The 17,852-nt window shown below is 32.7% G+C and overlaps 1 protein-coding gene across 1 annotated transcript in view; it reads right to left on the bottom strand.

Annotated features, from left to right (window-relative positions):
* Window positions 1-200: 200 nt before the first annotated feature.
* LOC136968134 (zinc finger protein 850-like) overlaps window positions 201-17,852 on the bottom strand; it is a 62,374-nt gene continuing 44,722 nt past the window's right edge. Inside the window, 3 exon segments of the mRNA XM_067262092.1 lie at window positions 201-756; window positions 8,417-8,541; window positions 14,451-15,391. Of these exon segments, the coding sequence (XP_067118193.1) occupies window positions 201-756; window positions 8,417-8,541; window positions 14,451-15,391 (1,622 nt within the window).

The following is a 17,852-nucleotide window of genomic DNA, read 5'->3' as shown; positions in this document are numbered from 1 at the left end:
TTTTATAGAATTATAAAATTGTAAGGCAATTACATCTGAGTATAAATATCGTACTGTTTTTCTAGCTGAAACTTTCACGAAATCCTAAATACTTAACATACGATTTTAATTTTAAACCAGTTTTACTTAAATCTTATAATTTTCATTTATGTATAATAATCAAATGTTTCGAAGAATAATTATTTTTAATTGTGAATATTTTAATGTTCTTTTAAGTCCACGTTTCGAATGAATTTCTCTGGACATAACTGACATTCTTACAATTTTTCTCCAGTGTGGATCCGAAGGTGTCTAATTAAGTTTCCCTTTATTGAAAACTTCTGTTTACACTTGTCACAAGTGTAAGGCTTTTCTCCAGTGTGGGTGCGAAGATGAGTAATTAATGTTCCCTTTTGCGAAAACTTCTGTTTACACTCATCACAACTATAAGGCTTTTCTCCTGTATGGGTCCGAAGGTGTTTAATTAATGTTCCCTTTTCTGCAAACTTCTGTTTACACTCATCACACGTGTATGGCTTTTCTCCTGTATGGATCCGAAGGTGATTAACTAAGCTTTCCCTTCGTGTAAATTTCTTTTTACATTCGTCACAAGTGTAAGGCTTTTCTCCTGTATGTATTCTTTCATGACGTTGCAAACTTTGTTTAAATGTGAAGTTCTTCTTACAGTGTTTACATGAATATTTCTTTTGGTTCCTTTTATCTGCAATTATAAAAATTGTTTTGAATAATATTTTATCTGTATAATCAGTTAATTTTCTTCAATCACAACAATGATTAACCACTAATAATATTTAACTAAAAATAAATATTTTTATATCTAAAAGTAAATTTCTGTATCAAAACACAATAACTAATTTTAGAGATGATAAAGTTCGAGTATAAATATATCTTATTATCAATACTAATATTTTCAACCACAGCTAATCAGACACAACATATTAAAGTAAACAATTTTTGTAAAACATGTATAAAATGTTTGTATATCTTCATGCTTTTCCATTTATCCTTATTTCTATATCCAAGAAATGGATCTTTCTCCTGCTTCTTCGTTTATATTGTAAAATAAGGCACATCGAAGTAAGTAAAATACTATTTAATATACAATTTATTCTTTAATCTTCGAAACTTTGTGTTTCATCCATAAAAAAACTGCAAGAAATAACAACACGCATGAAATAAATTCTATAAAATTTAAATTCATCACTTTTTAGCATTAAAATATTTAATTCATAATCATATTCATTCATATTGTTAAATGTAGAATTCTATAATAAGTAGAATTCAGGTGAAACGAATACCATCTTTTCAAAGGATACTTCCTTCATAACATGTTTCCTATGAGAAGAATTCAAAACGTTCAAGCCTGTAAAATGCAAATTCTTAAGAGTGAATCGTGGATTTCATTCTTGCAAGATGAAATTTCATTCTTCTCTCTTTTTTTTTTTTAAGTTTGTTTTCTGTATTTTCAGGAAGAAAATTTGCTAAATGAAAATAATAAAATATTGTTACATATCAGACTAATTCATATTCAAAGTATTTTGTACAGTGATTAAAATTTCCATTTTCTAAGCTACATCTTATATCAATTCTCTTCTTTAATTATTTGATATTTACAGTGTACACATTTAGTATAATTACAATAAATTTTTCAGAAATTTACTCTTGTTTTCGAATTTCAACAATGAACATATTAATTAAAAATGCTTTCATTAAATTTTATTACTTACTTCATTAAAAATATCCAACAACGAGTTGCTTAACTTACCAGGCAACATTTAATTTGTATGTGCAGCCATCTGTTACGATATTTTATAATTAAAAACTTTTTATATTACTAATCGTTATAAATAGCAGAAAGCTTACTTTTTAGGGTAGGGACGAGTTTTATAGAAAAAAATTGTCTACGGGAATAACGCGTAAAAGAGTCATTAAGTTTGACCCTACTGGAGTTATGACACACGACCTTCGTTTGTCTGTTATTCCTATCTCCAATCTCTTCAAATATAAGTTGATGCAATAATTTTATTGAACTTGTCGAGGCCGACTTTAGCGTTTCGCCGATAATATCCACAAGCGTCGCCATCTAAAAAGTAAATTTTTAGAACTACTCACAGTTTGTCGAGACGTAGCTTGAAGTCATTCCAGAATGCCGATGTATTCGGAATCTCCAACGTCGAAATTTTCACAAAACAGAAATGTCTGTAAATGTCCAGTGTACTCATAAAACAAAAGCACTGTTTGTCAAATCTCCACGAGTTAAGCCTTATCCAATTCCGGCTGAGTCCCTCTTTTGTAAGACTTTCTTTTCGTCTTGTCCAATAAAAACACTTAATTGCTTACTGAACTAACATTTAATTGCAACACTAGACATTACACTTAACGACATAAACATTAAACATAAAATTTAAATCGTCTCGTCTGGACTCGTCGTCCATCTTTCTCCCGCCTTTTCTTTTAACCGTCGTCTGGCTACTCTCTTAAAGTCTCGTCGGCAGATGGCGCCTCATGGGTTCCGCTCTCCACATTTATTTTCAGATCTGATGGTATTGTAATATTTGAAGTGTAACAAACACCATCGCAGGAGCAGATTGTCCATTAAATTAACAATTAAAAATAAGCTGCTACTTAATTATCACATCAGACTTTTCTTATTCGTCCAGGCGTAGTAACGTATGAAGATTATTCGAATGTGAACTCATAATATTTAACAAACAGCCCAAATGTGTGGAAATCAAATATGAAAAGAAATAAAAATTTTATTTTACAACATAAAAGAGTTAAATCTAAAGATACTTCTTTTTCGCAAAACAGGAAATAACGGCAACATTTTAAAATTTATGGTTATATAAACTTTAATCGTAAGGAATAATACTAGTAATAATAATGTTACTAATACGGCAAAACAATAAAATCAGAGGCACGTTTTTGAAACGTTTTCAGAGGCACGTTTTTGAAAAACGCTTTATTAATGAATCCGTTTATTTAGACGAACAAATATTTGTGTTTAGGGCTACTTTCTCTCCATGTTTCGTTCGAATCGCAGAATCGAACGGCTTCTTGTTAGACAGTCGACTCCAGAGCAACCTCACTTCAGGAGTGGTTGTGTTCAATTGTAGAAACTCGAAAACAACACGTTGTACCGAATCTTCTCTTGGCAGAAAAATATCTGGAAATCTGAAGTACTTTTTGTAGGCGGCTGGAAGGAAACGCTATTGGAATTTCCTATCTCTATGCCCTGTCTCTTGGAAACAATTTCCAAATCAGACATTAGAAAGGAAAAGTTAACAATGGGACAAAGAACGGCAAATAAGATAATACCCAATACAAAATATAAAATTTTAAAATCACCTTAGTAGTGACTTGTTAATTCACGGTAGTTTTAAATATTTCTAGCCATTCTTAAAATAATTTTAAAAAATCAGCTTGTAAGCGTAAACTTGTTTCTACCTGGTATGCGGAGATTAACGACTTATGTCAAGACATATCATTTCATCAGCCGATTCGTAGAAGGAACGAGATATGATATTCGTTTTCTATCTATCTATATTCTGTTTATATTCGGTTTGTGGAGTCCGACCTCAGGAACCCTCTCCATCTCTCTCTATCCATACACAATTCCCGTTTAATCCTGTTTTCACTACATGCTAACTTTACTCCGTCGTACCAAGTTTGCCTGAATCTTTCTCTCTTTTTCTCTCTTTTTTTTTGTGGAATGTATTCCATTGACATTTTCGGGAGTCTCTCGTCACTCATTCTTTTCACATGTCTAAACCAAATACTGTAAGTTGTTTCCTCTTTATTTCTTCCAAAACCGTCTCCTTCAATCCCATTAGGCCTTTGATTCTCTCAGTTATTTCTTTCTCTTTTTGAGACTCTGCACGATTTTCTCAATGCATCCATTTTAACCATTGTTACTTTTCTCTTCTCTTTCCCAGTCATTCTCCATGCCTCCGTCCCGTATAACAGAATGTTTTTAACAATAGGATTATATATATATATTTTTTATTACTTACTTGATCTACTTATTTCTTCACTCCATCATATTCCATTTAATCTTATCTTCGTCAGTATATTTATTGCGTTCGATAAGAAGATAAAGAATTTATTACGTTTATTTCAAAGTAAAACCTAATATCGGATATGTTTGATACGTCTTAATTTAGGCAGTATAAGCTTGTATATTTATCTGTTGTTTTATATTTTTTTATATTTTAATTAGTTGTACGTGGATTTTATACAGTTGTTGCAGTCATTTTATCGGCTGAATATTCGAACTTATGCTGTATACGCGCGCCCTTGTGTACAAGGAATTAACGGTATGTCTAAGCAGTGCCGTTACTAGGGCGGTGCCTGCGGTGCCCAGGCACAGGGAGTAGACCCTGGAACGCAGTAATGACCTGGACCAAGTTTTGGGGCATAGTTACAGATGCTCGCACCGGGCGCATAAAAGGCTAGTTACGGCGCTATGTCTAAGAAAATGAGCATATGCTTGAATAATTTTTATACAATTTATCTTTGTAAGTTGTAATATTTAGTATACTGTATATATTATTTCCTGTTAGTTGAATGAAGAAGGGAAAAATGCCCAAAACGAGTAAAAGTACCCGTATCAACTAAATAAAGGTGGAAAAAGCGAAGTGTTTAATAAATAACACAGTCTTGTGTTCAATACTCAATACACAGTAGAAGACGGTTTCAAAAACAGATAAATTATAATATATTATTATTATTTCCCGGTTGTTATTTCTAGACCTAAATTCAATTCCCCACGGCATGTCCGTCTTTTCTTAACCTGTTTAATCTCTACTAGTAAAAAAGCATGACCTCATGATTTTTAACTACCAAAACTTAACAACTTTATTTTCCAATATGGAAATAATCCGCGTTAAACTGTTCAACAAAGTTCAACCTGCGAAGAATTAATTATTATATTGATTACAATTAAATTTCGTTAATTTACTTGTAGTCAGCGTTAGAGACATATAACAGGAGACGTCAGTCTACATTAATTAACACAAAACGAAAACACCTGTTCATAAATACATCGAATAATAGCTTTGGTGCCATTTATTACAGTTAAATTCCACTAATATTTTGCCACTTTTTTAGATAATTTAAAATATTTCTAAAAATAAATTCAATTATCTAAGCGTAGCAAAATATTTTTTGCCTGACATTACGACACTCCTGGGCTCGAAAGTGAAACTTGACAGGTTATTTCCATTTTGGACATTAAATATATTATTTTTTGGTAGTTAAAGGTCACGATTCCAATCACCTTCAATTATTTTACCTTTAGCTTTTACCTTTAACTAACATGAAAATATTTTAAAGAGTTGAATTATGATTTACGGCACCGAAGCATTTAATAACGTGTTCATTTATGTTAATTAATGTAGGCTAACTTTACCTGTTATATAATTCCGTTAAGCGAACTACAAATAAATTAACAAAATTTAATTTATTATATAAGTGTCTACTAAGACATATCGTATTATTAGGACTTATTGTACTGGTGTTCGGGTTATGCAAATTGAGGAAATTTGTTCATAAAAAACAATCTTTGTTGTTTACATGTTTCACAGGTGAACAATAAAGATATTTGCATAACCCGGAAACCATTACAATAAGTCCTAATAATACGATATGTCCTAGAAGACATTTATATAATAAACTGTATAATAAGGACACAAAGGCATATGAATTAATAACAAAATTTAACATTATTTAATATAATAACTGATGTTTCGGAGATTTGACTTCGATTTTACATTTCTCGACATTTTGACACTGCAGAGGGTCTAAAATTTTACCTAGATTATTCCCGTTTGGCACATTAATATTGGTAAATTTTGGTTCTTAAATGTCATGGGAATCATGGCCTTTGATTAAGGGGAGAAAGAGGTAGCGTGTCATGTCTCTGGTGAGGGTCAGACTTACTACAAACTTTACTCGTTAGTTGTGTTTACAATTAATTTAAAAATTCATCGCATTCCCAAAAACCTTTCTCTAATAATTAATGATATAAAAATGTTCTTGTTTCAATAAAATCTTATGACAGACAACAACACACATAAGTTTGCTAGGTTTATAAACAAGGATAGCCACCATTGGCCGAATGGATAAAACCATTGAAACTTGGTCGTGGGTTGACGCCTCGTCAAAAAGCCGGCGGCCGGCCACTCAGGTTTCTTCACATTTTTAACGTAAATAGGAGCCAGTTGCTCATAAAAAGGAGGATCCCCCGGCAAAATGCCCACGTGTCGCGTTATCGTAACCCAGGGGTGGCCAACCTTTTTGGGAAGAGAGCCACTATCTGAAAGAAAAAAATTATGCGTGCCACTTCCAACTTTTCCAACATACTAAAAAATATATAAAGGTGAAAAAATGTTATGTATAGGCTGATTATGGGATTTTTATGCAAATAACGCACGTTTTTTTTTCATGTAAGTCTGAGTAGTAGAGATTTAAAAAATAATATAATAAATAAAACAAAAGTACAAACTTAGGTGTTATTGTTAATAAACATTTTTAAAGGTTCAGCCAGTTAGGTTATGTTTACAATAAAAATGAATAACTTGAAACATTTAATTCTAAATAATTATTAAACAGTCAGTACTTATTTTGTAGTTTTTTTTACCAAGTCATCTATATTAGGATCAGTTCTTGAAGATGCTAACAAAATTAGGTGTTTCAGGTGCATATTAGTTAATCTTGAACAATATTAACAAGACTATGTCTTGTTTATAAAATCGTACGGCCTTCTGTCCTATCAGCTTAGAAGTATGAAGGCGTACATGTCAGGAGTTGAAATTTCGCACAGAGTATTAGATGCCCAAATCATGCGCGCATAAAAAAACCAGACTCGTAGGTAGTCAGGGAACCGAGAACCGAAACACAATAAAATACAAAATGGCGACACTCTCTACAAACAGGCAGTAGTGGCGAGATTTGCGCATGCGTTGCTCGTTGGGAAGTTGGAAATCGAATTTTGATAAACGAATCTTTGAAAAAACGCATTTACCTGTCCCGTGTTATTCCCCACATATCTGTGGTGCCACGTGCTGACCTTGACCGACTGACCGGAGATATCTCGTTTCATCATCGGAACTTTTTGAAACTAGATGGCGCGTCGTTATAATTTTATATTAAAACTAACTTCCTAAATAGAATTATTATTTTTTTTTCAATTATTAATATAATATATCTATATATATATATATAATATATATATATATATATATAATCGAGACGAGTTGATGATACTAATAATAATAATAATAATAATAATCAGCACAGAGTCCAAACGATTAGGAGTTTAAAGTCTAAATTTGGTACACAGTTAGGGTACATCTGGTTGCAATTATCAAGTCCTAAATGGCACAATGTGTAAATATTAGACTATACTCGTGAGAAATGTTTATTGTATTGTAAATAGAAAAGTTTCCTTACTTTTATGAATGAAAAAACAAATGCAGTTCGGGCCTAGAATTTGTGTTTTTTTATTTCGAATGATTCTAGAATTTCTCACCCGACAGTGTTGCTCTTGTGTTAGCAAGTGATCTGCAAATTTTCTGCTTTTAGTTTTGTTCTCTATTGGATATCTTATATATATATATATAGAAGTTATTTTTTTGTTTTATCAAGTAAGGTTATTATAATTATATTATTTCCGGAGAATATTATCTATTTGTTTTTTCCCGTGGAAAATATATATATATAAGTTTATAAATAACTTTTCTTGATTGTTAGATTCGTAGAAAATTGCTATTCTACTTTTTCTAATTAATATGCCTGGAAAAAACGGAAAAGTAGAAGAAAATCGAGAATTTAGAAATGGATGGATTGAATTTTATGCAGTTGTTTCAGATTTAACAGCAGGGCTGCCCCCAGGGCCGGGCAACTGGGGCAACCGCCCCGGGCCCTGCGCTTCAGAGGATGCAGAATAATGCTAAAGTAACCTTTGCTTTCGACAACATTTAGTATTTTAGTCACATGACTTATTTTTTTAAGCCGAACTAATTTAAGCCCGATCCCTCCGAGGGGAGTCTCTCACCGAACGCCAGACCAGTGATATCCAGGAATTTACCGAGGAGCCGTATCTCCGAATTATTCTTTAAGCGTGATCCGTGTGTCTCAGTCGCGACTTTGTTAATTTGTGCACCGTAGTTAAGGAAGGCTGATTCGATCCTCCGTGGAAATGTCTCAGAAGTATGATATCAAGTCGCGTAAACTCTCGGCTCCTTTAATTTGTACACCAGAGTTATGGAATCTCGATAAATATTCGATGTTCGTATTTGTAACGTCTATTCGTTATCCAATAAATTTTTAATTTTCTTGTTAAATGGTGTCATTTACTTGTATATTACCGACGACCCTTCTCTCCTCTACTCGACCTGACAAAAAGAATGCCGACCCCTCGGGATCATAAAACGTAAACAAGCGTCCACTGACAAGTGGATAGTTTTCACCAAACTGTTGCTGAGAACATCCACCTTGCCTCTGGCTACCCACGTGTTTGTTGTACGTATTTTCTCTGTTCTTAAACAGTATATACGACACATTTCATTCGTCACCGTTACTAGTTTATTCTTTATGATGCTTAGTATGACGATAATACTGTAATATCAGAATATGTAGGCTTTGTAAGTTGTTTAAATTTCGGGCGTAAATCGTAATAATATTATCATCTGCTTAGATTAATTAAAATATTTTCGTTTGGATCTATTTGAAATAAATCATTCGTTGTGCCTTTTACCCCCAAATTCGTTTCCTTACCCCCTGACAACAGGTCAGGGGTAAATCTCGATCATTAATCTCTTACAATTTCAGCTAAAAGAGTAACGATATTTATTTGATTCTGACAATAACTGCGTGATTATAAAAATAGTTCGATTCATTTCACCTTTATATGTAACATTTTAATGATTGTTAAAATGATACCGTAAACATATTAAACGTATACATTCGATTTTTGTTATATTATTATTCGTATCATTGGACCGTGTTTATTATTAGGACTTATTATAGTGGTGTTTCCGTTTCTGCAAAAAGAGGAAGTCTTCTTCAGAAAAAAACAAAATCTCTATTTCTTATCTGTACACAGAATATTTATCTTTCGGGCCTTAATGACCCTCTTCAGCTGGTTTACATCAACAAAGTTCTATAACGAAATTTATAAAATTATAACAATTTTCCAAAATCCCGACAAAAATGTATAAATTCTTTAAATAACTTCGTTTATTTGCTTTTTATTACATCAAAATATATATTAGTTAACCCTAGAAGAATTTTTATCATTTTTTTAATTTTTTGAACGAGTATGTCTATATGAAAATAAATACATATTTGAAATTAAAAGACTTAAGAAAGGTTGTTAAAATCAACATTAGTTACTTATCCACCACTCTGTATACTTTCATTGTTTGCACAATTATATTCTGTGCTAAACTTTTTTTCCTTTAGTTACCCTTTAACCTGTCACTCCTTCTATAAATAATGCTGTTCCATGATTAGTGGATCTCCTTTTCTAAGTTATTAATTTTATTATTTTGTCTTTTTATATACGTATATTTGAATAACTGTCTTTTAAAACTATTTCTTTCTTTTTCCTTTATTTTTATCGCCTTTAAATCGATCGCATCCGTCTTTATTCTAGTGTTTTGCAACTGCCGATTTTACAGGATTCTTTTTAATTGCACTGATATGTTTTTATACGTATTTTTAGTTTTCTTTTTGTTTCGCCTATGTATGTTTTTTTTTTTTTTTTGTTCACAAGTACAGACAAAAGAATATACAACTCCTTTTTCTTCTATTATTACAATCTTTTTTATTAGTCCTATAATAATCATCAAATTCCAGACATAACGCTGAATTATTAACTAGTTAAGTAACGCTACATCAGCGTGTAGTCGGAACGAAGCTGCTCGCACCTTTATTTTCTAGATTATGAGGAAAAAAGAAACAAAGAATCATTCGTTCTCAACAATATATTTGATTTCTATTGGATCATTTAAAGGTACAAATATAAGGTCAGAATAAGCCATTAATTAATTGCTATGCCAATGTCTCATGAAATTCTGTCTATCACTATAGGCCTTGGACTTACAGATTGACTCGTTGCGATCTTTATTGTAACTCTAAAAATACTATGTCAGTTATTTTTTCACTGTAGTCAATGTAACATAGATAAGACCGATAGCTGTTTATTTTTTCCCTATATCTATATTGATTTTTGGAAGAGTTAATCCCTGTGATTTATGTGTAGTCATCGAGTATGCTAAGGTAACGGGAAACTGTCTACGAGATGGCAATATACTGCCATCGTTCGAAGTGCGTGTTATGGGGATTATTGGAAACAGATTATCATAGATGAAAAGTCCCTGATAGCTATCGAATTCCACTAAAATAAACAGAGGAAGAGCTGGAGGGCGAGCATTAGGAACATATATAATGTAGCGTATAGTTCCTAGTGAACCATTGACGAGACCTCCTTGCACCCATAAGTTGACTCTCAGAATGATTCTGGCATTAACTGAGAGATTCAAAAACTTGGAGGGACCGAGAGACCAAGAGCTTGAGTCATCTTTGAACGAAGGCAGGGCAATATCTGGAGTGTTTTCAGATGATATATAACAGGCATGGGCAAGTGCGGCTCTTTTTGAGTTACATGCGGCTCTTGCTGAAAGTGCTATCCTTTCCGGCCTTACCATACTATCCACGACCATAGTACAGAACTGCGGCTCCCATGCATTTTGCAAAACCTACATTTCGGCTCCCACTGAACTCTTGTTTGCCCACCCCTGCTATATAAGCAAAAGGGCATCTAGTTGACTACAAGTAGTCTTCATTGCTTTGTTTAACTTGCTCGTTTGTTGGATATAGCTCTACTGCCGTTTGGAACTGATCAAGTTCATCTCTGGTTAAACAGGCTCGATTTCTTGTCGTCAGAATGTTCAGATCTGTATCAGAAAAATCACCCGAAGCTAGATGTTGTAAGACATCTGTGAAGGAACTATCTGCGCTATTTTGTCTATGAGAATTACTAAGTTCAATGAACTTCTCAAAAGAATCAAATGCAATGTAATGTAATGTCCTAACGAGGTAGGGACCTTGTTGGGACATTACATTGTAAAAAACACTCGAGTAGAAAGGAGTATCTTTAACAGAGGAAGCTGACGAAAATCACCAAACAAATAGATAAAGAATCCACCAAACGGCTCATCTTTCTCGGGGTTTATCTCTCTCAATCTTCTCTCGATCATGTAAAGCATTCTTGCACCAATCATTGACATTTCATCGATGATGATGAATTTGAGCGACTTCATCTCAATTTGGAATCTCTGCGCAGCTTCTCCATTTAGAGATCGAAATTTCGTACTAACGATAGGAAGACGAAGGAGAGAATGGATCGTAAAGCCATCAATATTGATCGCTGCTGCTCCACGTTTTAAAAAGAAGACTTGTTTAAACTTATTATTCTATAAAGATTCTTTATATTTGTTGTGTGTCCTAGTTAGCGATAACATTTACCTTTCAAAATTACCGTTTTAATGCTTGTCATATTTTCTGACCACCAGATGGCGCTTCTACACGTGCGTGCAGGAAGCGACTAACACTTGACTTCATGCATTCCTTGTCAACAAAATAACTCTAGAATGAGTTGTCCGATCTTGATGAAATTTTCCACGACGGCTCATCATTACTCAAGGACGAACTGATTAAAATTTCAACTCTCAAAAATGATCCATACTGAAGAAAAACACCTATATCCAGTTCTACAAAAACGGATCATTTTTGAAAGTTGAAATTTTAATCACTTCATCCTTAAGTGATGATCAGTCGTCGTAGAAAATTTCATCAAGATCGGACAACTCATTCCAGAGTTATTCTGCGGACAAGGAATGCACGAAGTCAAGTATTAAGGAGGATGCACACATGCGGCGCGGCAAGGAAAAGCGGTGACGCAAACGCGTCTTCGCCGCGCGGCATCACGACCACACAAGCGGCAATCCGTTTACATTTCGGCGTATGCGTTCAGTATTCAAGATGGCGAACGATATCGACGCACCGCTATCCACGTGTTTACAAATTTTGTTTTGTACGGCTCGTTTTATTTAGCTGGAAGATTTCGTCGAAGATTCGAATGAATGTTTTGGATTAGAGATATCGTATTGGCAAGAATCTTGCCGAGATATTTTGTTGGATCGGTAAAGAACTGATGTACAAAATAGGCTTATTCTTCGATTAAGATCTCTCGATAAAGAATACTATTTCGAGTAAGATTCGGTTGTTTTGTTCTTTAAATTAAATGATATATGATTACTGTATCTGTGTAGAATTTGTGTTAAATTTATTATTCTTTCCTCATTATTCTGATGTTAGTTATCTCGGTTAACCACGTCGAACTTTCCGCCATTAAAACACCACGTGATTGTATTTTCTCACGTGACTGCCAGACGAAATGTTATTGGCTGATAGAAATGCGTCTTGGCGGCGGCCGCCGCGAAAGATAGAATTCGACCAACTTTCGCGGCATGAGAAAAGCGGCACGAAATAGACCTCTGCGGCGAGAAAAAGTGACGTCATTCTGCCGCTTTTCCTTGCCGCGCCGCATGTGTGCATCCGGCTTTAGTCGTCACTACGTTCCGACAAATATTATAGAATCATGTACCGATCCACCCCATCTTGCTACTAAGTTTCTTATTATTAAATTAGCGTCACTGACTACCTAAAAATATTAATTGAATGAAAGATGTAATATTTATATTTATTCAAATTTATATACACACAGAATTTATTCATGTAAACAATCTGATAAAGAACAATATAGAATTTAACATATTTGGGTATTGATTGAAAAATAACCTCTTTTATTTCTAAATAATTCTGCATTCATCCCAGGAGATAAAATTTGAATATGAGTACAATCTACAGAACCTATAACACCTGGAAACGTAGCAATATCATAAAATTTTTAATGACTTTTCTATATTCCAGCATAGTCGTGAAAATGCGATGTACTTTTTTGAAAATTTCCCCCAAAGCTTTATAGTTTTAATTATCCTACATACGTTTGATTTCGATGTTTAAGTCAGCTGAATCTAAAATTCATGATAAAAGTTTCTAGTGGCATAAAAACGTAAACTAATCAATAACTGCAATAGAGGTGATAAAGGTTGGTTTCTTCTGTTATATGATGGCAAGAGGTTCTTCATTTCGTAACATACATGTACAACAGTTCTTTCAATAAACAGTCGGTCGTCAAAGTTTTCAATAGGATTGGATCGATCACAAATTAATGTGCATGAAATTCGAAAATAATTTTATATTATTTTGTTTTCATACACGTATTCTGGAAAGTAAAAGAAATCTGCCGCCATGTTTGCCAAGATTAGTGCACTAACCGACCGAATTTGGTCGATTAGTAACTAATGCCGAATTACGCCTAATCTTAAAATTGTTAGTAATTTTTGTTGGTGAAGTTGGATAAACTGAGCCAGCAAGGATATAAACGGGAGACAGACAAAACTTCTATAGGTCTTTATTCGACGAAGAACTACAGACACACTAGACGTAAAAAAAATAGCAAGAGTTCAGAGGGTCATAGGCAACGAGAAAAAATAAACAGTCATCGTAAATCACATTCTATCTTTCAGGAGATAAACTTTTGGCACGTGACAGCCACATACCTAACAAAAATGCTGGATGCAAAATCAGTAATCCTGTATTTAAAATAGTCGTTGATCCTGCGATTTGTCTAATCGTCTGTTGGTGAAATGGTGGGTTAATGTTAATTGCTTTTCTTCTGTAAATAAAAATTATTCATTTAAACAACTATTCTTGTAACCTGCTGCTTTTTAAATGTTACAATACTGTTTTAATTTATTGAAAGTACAAAGAAACAATGTTAAGTGGCAAGTATTATGAAAATAAAAGCTTTACAAACTAAACTTTAACGTGACGTTTTTTGCGAAAATTTAATTATACATTCAAGCGTGTCGTCAGATAAATAAAAGTTAAAACACATAAAAACAAACGAGTAAACAAGCATATCAGACAGAATTTTCACTTCAGATTCCAAACAGAAGTTGCAAATAGAAAATTTCCGCAAAGTCAAAAACTATAAATTTTGTTTTAAAACCATTTGCTAATAAATAACGAGTTCTGTAAACTAACGAAAAAGTTGTTTTTTTCAAATACAATTAAAAATTAAAAAAATACATCTGAATATGAATATTGTGATGCTTCTTAGTTGAAGCTTTTAAAAAATTCAACGAAATCAACAGACCATTTTAATTTTAAACCAGTTTTATTTAAATCTTTTGATCGTTATACATAATAGAAATCATAAGTTTCGCAGAAAAAATTGCTTCTAACTGTGAATATTGTAATGTTTATTTAGGTCCGTATTTCGAATGAATTTCTCTACACATAATTGACATTTATACGTTTTTCTCCGAAGTAGAGCCGAAGGTGTTAATTAAGCTTTCTTTTTGTGTAAACTTCTGTTTACACTCGTCACAAGTGTAAGGTTTTTCTCCAGTACGGATGCGAAGATGTTCAAGTAAATTTCCCTTTATTGAAAACTTCTGTTTACACTCGTCACAACTGTACTGCTTTTCTTTAGTGTGGGTGCGAAGATGTGCAATTAAGGTTTTCTTTTGTCTAAACTTCTGTTTACACTCGTCACAACTGTAAGGCTTTTCTCCAGTATGGGTCCGGAGGTGTGCAATTAAGCTGTCCTTTCGCGAAAACTTCTGTTTACACTCATCACAACTGTAAGGCTTTTCTCCAGTGTGGGTGCGAAGATGTTTAATTAAGTTTCTCTTTTCTCTAAACTTTTGTTTACACTCTTCACAACTGTAAGGCTTTTCTCCAGTATGGGTCCGAAGGTGATTAATTAAGGTTTTCTTTTCTCTATACTTCTGTTTACACTCATCACAAGTGTAAGGCTTTTCTTTAGTGTGGGTCCGAAGATGTGCAATTAAGTTTCCTTTTAATGAAAACTTCCGTTTACACTGTTCACAGCTGTAAGGCTTTTCTCCAGTATGAGTCCGAAAATGTGCAATTAAGCTGTACTTTCGCGAAAACTTCTGTTTACACTCATCACAACTGTAAGGCTTTTCTCCAGTATGGGTCCGAAGGTGTTTAATTAAGTGTTCTTTCCGTGTAAATTTCCGTTTACACTCATCACAACTGTAAGGCTTTTCTCCAGTATGGGTCCGAAGGTGTTTAATTAAGTGTTCTTTCCGTGTAAATTTCCGTTTACACTCGTCACAACTGTAAGGCTTTTCTCCTGTAAGTATTCTTTTGTGAAGTAGCAAATTTCGTTTAGATGTGAAGTTCTTCTTACAATGTTTACATGAAGAATTTTTTTGGTTCTTTTTATCTGCAATTATAAAAATTGTTTTAAATATTTCATCTCTGTATAATCAGTTAATTTTCTTCAATTATAATAATAATTAGCCACTAATAATATTTAACTAGAAATAAACATTTTTATATCTAAAAGTAGATTTCTGTATCAAAACACAATAACTAATTTTAGAGATGACAAAGCTCGAGTATAAATACATCATATTACTAATATGTTCAACCACAACTAATTAGAGACAACATATTAAAGTAAACAATTTCTGTAAACTTTTTTAAAACGTTCTTCATGCTTTTTCATTGATCTTTATTTCCTGCTTCTTCGTTTATATTTTAAATGAATGCTTCGATGTAAGTAAAATAGTATTTAATATACAATATATTCTTTAATCTTGGAAAATATTTTCTTCTAAACTTTGTGTTTCATCCAAAAAACAACTGCAAGAAATAACAATGTACATCAAATAAATTTTATAAAATTTGGTTTAGTATGACTTTTTAACATTAAAATAGGTAAGATTCAAATAAAAAAAATACTTCCTTCATAGCAAGTTTCCTATGAGAGGAATTTACAACGTTCAAGCTTGTAAAGTACAAATTCTTAGGAATGGAATATGGAGAGTAGAAAAAAGTGAATCGTGGATTTCATTCTTGCAAGACTGGATTTCGTTCTTCTCCTTTTTTAGTTTGTGTTTTCTGTAATTTCAAGTTAAAAGTTAGCTAAATGGAAATAATAAAACGATCTTAAATATCAGACTAATTCATATTCAAAGTACAGTAGAGAACCGAAAATCGGAATCAATTGGGGACTGGGGTTGTTCAGATTAGTGATTTGTTCCGATTACAGATTATGTACGAATAAATATATTAACTTGTCCGATGTTCAAATTTTTCTCCGTTGCCTGTCGCTTCGTGTTGAATTTTCGTTGATTTTAAGCCTAACGAAAATTTTTATAATACAGTAATAATCGAGGCTATCGTATCGTTAAAAATTATTTCTGCATTTTGTACAAACAAAATAAATATATTGAAAAATATAAAAACATGAAAATTATACTTTAAAAGTAAATCTAGTATCAAAAACGTTCGATTCAGCACGACACAGTCCGACTGAAAATCGTTCCGATTACCGGCGATTCCGATTACCGATTCTCTACTGTATTTTGTAGTGATTAAAATTTCCATTTTCTACGCTAAATCTTTTAAAATATATAAATTCTCTTCTTTAATTATTAAAAATTTACAATGTGCACATTTAGTAAAATTTCAATAAATTTTTCCAGAAATCACTCTGGTAATCAAACCTCAACTATGATAATAATAATTAATTATAAATGCTTTCATTAAATTTTATTACTTCATTTAAAAAATGCAGCTACCAGTTTCTTAACTTACTCGGCAACATTTAAACCTGAGTGTGCGCTGCCACCTGTAATGTTATATTATAATTTAAAAATTTTTATAATTTCAAATCATTATAATATAGCAAAAAGTGTGTTGTATTGTACGGTGCGGAAAATTGGACTCTAACGAAAACAATATAAAGGAAGTCATCGGACAGCCAAGAAAACTAACATAGAAATATTAACAATCAAACAGAAATAAAAGACACCATAAAGAAAAGGAAACTAGAATATTTTGGCCACATTACAAGAAACGAAAAATATCATCTCTTACAAATAAGAATTCATGGTAAAGTCGAAGGTAAACGCGGCCCACGCAAAAGAACATCCTTGTTCAAAAATTTACAATGGTTTGGGCTTAGTACCGGATCATTATTCAAATCAGCTGACGACAAAATCAAAATTATGCGACTGGTTGCAAACGTTCTTGGAGAACAGGGCACATAAAGAGAAGGAAGAAGTATATATTCAATATATTATTTATCTTCTTAGCTTTAAAAATCTCATTTTAATGGAATTCTAAATTGCAAACAGATTGAACTGAACACTAAATGAGAAATAAAAATTGCGATAAACGTAAATACTCGTACATGGATTAATTATTAAGTCATCAAAATACGACGTGGACCAAAAAAAACGACAATATGAAAGACTTGTCAGGAAAGAAAAATGGACGAAGGTCAGTTTACGCAGTTCGAATGTAAAGTTACAAAGGGAATTTGTTATCCGCTTCCATAGGTAAGAAATGTTTTGATATCCTTGCATTTATAATATTATTTATGATATAAGCGACTAATTAAAATCGATATACGAATGTGTCTGCTTTCTAGTTACCGAGTAGGTGTAATTTTTCGAACAGTTTTGCTAATTTGCAATTAATGACTTATAAAACAATTACATCTAAGCCACAACATCATTGTTAAGCTCGTAAGTGTGTCATAACTGCCAAAATATCGAAATTTTCATAGTTTAATGTGGCCGGCAAATGTTTTCGTAACACGACCTTTGAACTTTCACTACCCGAACGTTACTGTCATAACCATTTAAAGTTTTTTATTGTTACAACTGTACTAC

This window comes from Centruroides vittatus, unplaced genomic scaffold, assembly GCF_030686945.1.
Source record: "Centruroides vittatus isolate TY-2023 unplaced genomic scaffold, ASM3068694v2 contig_1401, whole genome shotgun sequence".
NCBI lineage: Eukaryota > Metazoa > Arthropoda > Arachnida > Scorpiones > Buthidae > Centruroides > Centruroides vittatus.
The sequence above is the reverse complement of the archived record's forward strand: the minus strand, read 5'-3'. Positions and strand labels throughout refer to the sequence as shown.